This window comes from Rhinopithecus bieti, unplaced genomic scaffold, assembly GCF_001698545.2.
Source record: "Rhinopithecus bieti isolate Rb0 unplaced genomic scaffold, ASM169854v2 scaffold_14455, whole genome shotgun sequence".
Classification (NCBI taxonomy): Eukaryota; Metazoa; Chordata; class Mammalia; order Primates; family Cercopithecidae; genus Rhinopithecus; species Rhinopithecus bieti.
In genome coordinates, this window is record NW_016807905.1 from 482,164 (window position 1) to 486,235 (window position 4,072).

The window sequence follows — 4,072 nt, forward strand, 5'->3', positions numbered from 1 at the left end:
TTTCAGGCCAGGCCCAGTGGCTCACTCCTGTAATCCCAGAACTTTGGGGGGCCGAGGCCGGTGGATCATTCAAGGTTAGGAGTTCAAGATCGGCCTGACCAACATGGTGAAACCCTCAAAAAAAAAAAAAAAAAGGCTATGTGTTACTACAAAAGTTCCAAAAAGTTTAACAAAACCAGCCTGGGGAACATGGCAAAACTCTGTCTCTACAAAAAATACAAAAATTAGCCAGGTGCAGTGGCATGTGCCTATAGTCCCAGCTATTTGGGAGGCTGAGGTGGGAAGATTGCTTGAGCCCAGGAGGTCGAGGCTGCAGTAAGCATGGGTGACAGAGTGAGACCCTGCCTCAAAAAAAAAAAAAAAAAAGTAAGTGTTCATGAAGTAAAAAGTTACAGTTGGGGCCAGGTGCGGTAGCTCATGTCTATAATCCCAGCACTTTGGGAGGCCAAGGCGGGTGGATCTCGAGGTCAAGAGATTGAGACCATCCTGGCTAACACGGCGAAACCCTGTCTCTATTAAAAATACAAAAAATTATCTGGTCCTGTTGGCGGGCACCTGTAGTCCCAGCTACTAGGGAGGCGGAGGCAGGAGAATGGCATTAACCCAGGAGGCAGAGCTTGCAGTGAGCAGAGATTGTGCCACTGCACTCCAGCCTGGGTGACAGAGCAAGACTCCATCTCAAAAAAAAAAAAAAAGGTTACAGTTGGCCAGTTGCAGTGGCTCACGCCTGTAATCCCAGCACTTTGGAAGGTCGAGGCAGGCAGATCACTTGAGCTCAGGAGTTTGTGACCAGCCTGGCCAATGTGGTGAAACCCTGTCTCTATTAAAACTACAAAAATTAGCCAGGCAAGGTGGTGCACACCTCTAATACCAGCTACTTGGGAGTCTGAGGCAGAAAAATCGCTTGAGCCTGGGAGGCAAAGGTTGCAGTGAGCCAAGATCATGCCACTGCACTCCAGCCTGGGTGACAGAGGAAGACTCCATCTAAAAAAAAAAACAAAAAGTGACAGTAAGCTAAAGTAAACTTATCAAAAAAAGAAAAAAAAAAATTTTTAGAAACAGGGTCTCACTATGCTGCCCAGGCTGGAGTGCAAAGGCTATTCACAGGTGGAATCATCATGCACTATAGCCTTGAAATCCTGGGCTCAAGTAATCCTCCTGTCTCAGCTTCCCAAGTAGTTGGGACTACTGTGGTAGCTCACCACCACACCCAACTAGAAAGTTTTTTTTTTTTTTTGAGAGTGAGTCTTGCTCCATTGCCCAGGCTGGAATGCAGTGGTGCAATCTCGGCTCGCAGTTACATGCTATATAGGTTTGTAGCCTAGGAGCACTGGGCTATATCATATATCCTAGTGTGTAGTAGGTTTGTGTAAATAAACTCTAGGATGCTTGCACAAGATGAAATCAGGGCCAGGCATGGTGGCTCACACCTGTAATCCCAACACTCTCAGAGGCTGAGGCAGGCGGATCACCTGAGGTCAGGTGTTCAAGACCAGCCTGGTCAACCTGGTGAAACCCCATCTCTACTAAAAATACAAAAATTAGCCGGGCTTGGTGGCGTGTGTCTGTAGTCCCAGTTACTCCGGAGGCTGAGACAGGAAACTGTTGAACCTGGGAGGCAGAGGTTGCAGTGAGCCGAGATCGTGCCACTGCACTCTAGCCTGGGCGACAGAATGAGACTCTGTCTCAAACAAACAAAAAAAAATTAAATTACATTTCTATTTAATTTTTAAATGTGGCTACTACAAAATGCAAAGTTAGAAATGTGGCTTGCAATTTTTTTCCACTGCATAGCTCAAGCTTAGAACCTTCCTGTCATTATAAGTTGTAAATTTGGTTTTATCTCGCAAACAGCAGGACTGTGTGGGAAGTTGTGGGGGGTATGGAGATGAAAGAGACGGGCCCTACCTCCTGATAAGTGACAACCCAGTGGGGGTGAAAAGTGTCATTTTCACCTATTTATTTCAGCAGCCTTGGTGGTATGAAAGGGCATCCCAACCAGCACAGAAGCAGGACGTCCGAGGCTGCCGTGGTTGGCACCTGCAGCCCGGATGGGGAGAAAAGGGCTTTGCTAGCTCCCCTACTATCAAGGATGGGGACTCCCACTGTACACAGTGGATAGGGTTTCTTTCCATGTGAATCCCAGGGACTCTCCTTAACTGGGTGGTTAAGGTGCCATCAGTCTTGCCCCAGCCCCAGCCCCAGCCCCTCAGGCCCACAGAGCCCCAGTGGGACCCGGCTATTACTGACACTCATTTCACACTGAGATGTAAGACGGCAGCCCAGGCCGAGCTTCCCCGGGCCCCCTCGGATTCTCGGGCGCTCCCACTCCCCCTAGGCTTCCTTGGACTCCCTGCCAAACATCTAACTCCCTTTGGACCCCACCGCTCCCCAAAACTACCCCTCACGCCCTTAGTCTGTTCCTTCAGTTCCCCAAACTCCTTCAGCCTCATCTAGACTTCCCTCCGTCCCTCTTCTAGGACCCCAAAAGCTCTCCTCGGCCCCAGCACCGCGCAGAAGTCCCGTAGTCCCATATCTGAGACCACACAAGGCCTTTCGGACCCCTCCGCTGGGCCTTAGGCCTCCGGAGATCCCTCGGCTCCCCACACTCTCCTCAGACCCCAGCTCCCCTTAGCCTCGCCTCGAACTCACCTCACACACCCCAAACGCCCAGCAGACGCCGCTGTGTCTAGCCTCTCCCAGCTCCGGCGCACCCCCTGACGTCCCCTGCCCCTAAGCCCGGCTCCCGGAATCACCTGGGCCGCGCGCCCCACGCCCGGCCGCTGAGCCCACCTGCGCGCCCAACTGGTTCAGCTGCTGCATGTCGCCGCCCACGGCCTCGGGCACTGGGTCCTCCGTGCAGTGCAGGCGACCCATGGCGCGCGCCCCAGTCCCGCAGGTTCCGCCGCCGCCGCCCTGCTCAGCTTCCTCCTCCGCCTCCGCCGCCGCCGGCCTCTCAGCTCATCCACAACCGCACTTTCGCCACGGCCGCCGCCGCGCGCTCCTCCCTCGGCCGCCCTGGGAAGTCCGGAGCCGGGGCGCCCTCGCAGGGCCGCGTACACACGCGGCCGCCGGGCTCTGGGGAAGGGCGGGGGCGGCGCGGGCAGACGCGAGGTTTCCTGCCAGCTCTCCCGCTGAGTGACCTTTGGGTACGGCGCTTGGCCTCTCTGGAACTCAGTTTCACCATCTGTGAAAATGATGGCTGGTGTAGCTCCTTAAATGAGTTAACCCTCCAGAAATGTTTAACGCAGAGACCCGCACACAAGAGGTCTTCAATCAATGGCCAGCTGCTATTATTATCATCACTGTTATTATGCACTCCACAGATATTTATGACACGCCTACACGATGCCAGACACTGGGGACAGGGAAGGGAACAAAGCAGCCCACGGTGTCCCTCGGAGAGCTGACATCAGAGTAGAGCAGTAGGTCTCAACCTTGGATGGGCATCAGCATCACCCCCAGAATCACCTGGTATTGCCGGGCCCCGCCCCCAGAGGATCTGATTCGAAAGGACAGGGTGGAGCCTGAGAATATGCACTTCCAACAAGCACCCAGGGACCACACTTTGAGACCCTGTGGAGTGGAAAAAACTGACTCACCAAAGTTTACTCAAAATAGTGCGAGGGCTTTGACTGTGCAGGGCAAGGAGGGTGGTGGTCAGGTGGGTGAGGGGAGGTATTGAGACCGTGATCATCACTGCAGCCTCTCAAACATTTTAACCCCCTTGCCTTCTCTTCCCAGGGGCTCCTCACAGTTCCCAGGTGAATATTAGCCTGATCCCCATCGGAAACATGAGAAAATAGAGACATGCTACCTAGAATCTAGGAACTGAACGCCAAGCCTACGGGCTTCACCTAGCCGGTAAGTCCAGCCTTGAGGGTAAGGAGGTAGTGCCCAGAAACCTGGAGCAGGGAAATGTGGGAGGTTTGGCTGGCCTTCCTCACCAGCCCTCCTCCTCTCCTCTACCCTTTCCTGAAAATCCCTTCTGTAAAAGTATAAACAAAATGTGTTCTACCCAAAGGCCAAGCCCATCCCCTTCAGTCATTATATCATTCAACAAATATTGAGT

At 53.2% G+C, this 4,072-nt stretch overlaps 1 protein-coding gene across 2 annotated transcripts in view; it reads right to left on the bottom strand.

The window, feature by feature from the left end:
• The window catches only part of COMMD7 (COMM domain containing 7), a 38,799-nt gene extending 35,317 nt beyond the window's left edge, over positions 1 to 3,482 (bottom strand). For both annotated transcript variants that reach the window (XM_017884122.1, XM_017884121.1), the window contains exon 1: positions 2,794 to 3,482. In XM_017884122.1, the coding sequence (XP_017739611.1) occupies positions 2,794 to 2,877 (84 nt within the window). In that variant the 5' untranslated portion in view covers positions 2,878 to 3,482. The remainder of the gene's footprint in view (positions 1 to 2,793) is intronic.
• Between the last annotated feature and the right edge of the window lie 590 nt (positions 3,483 to 4,072).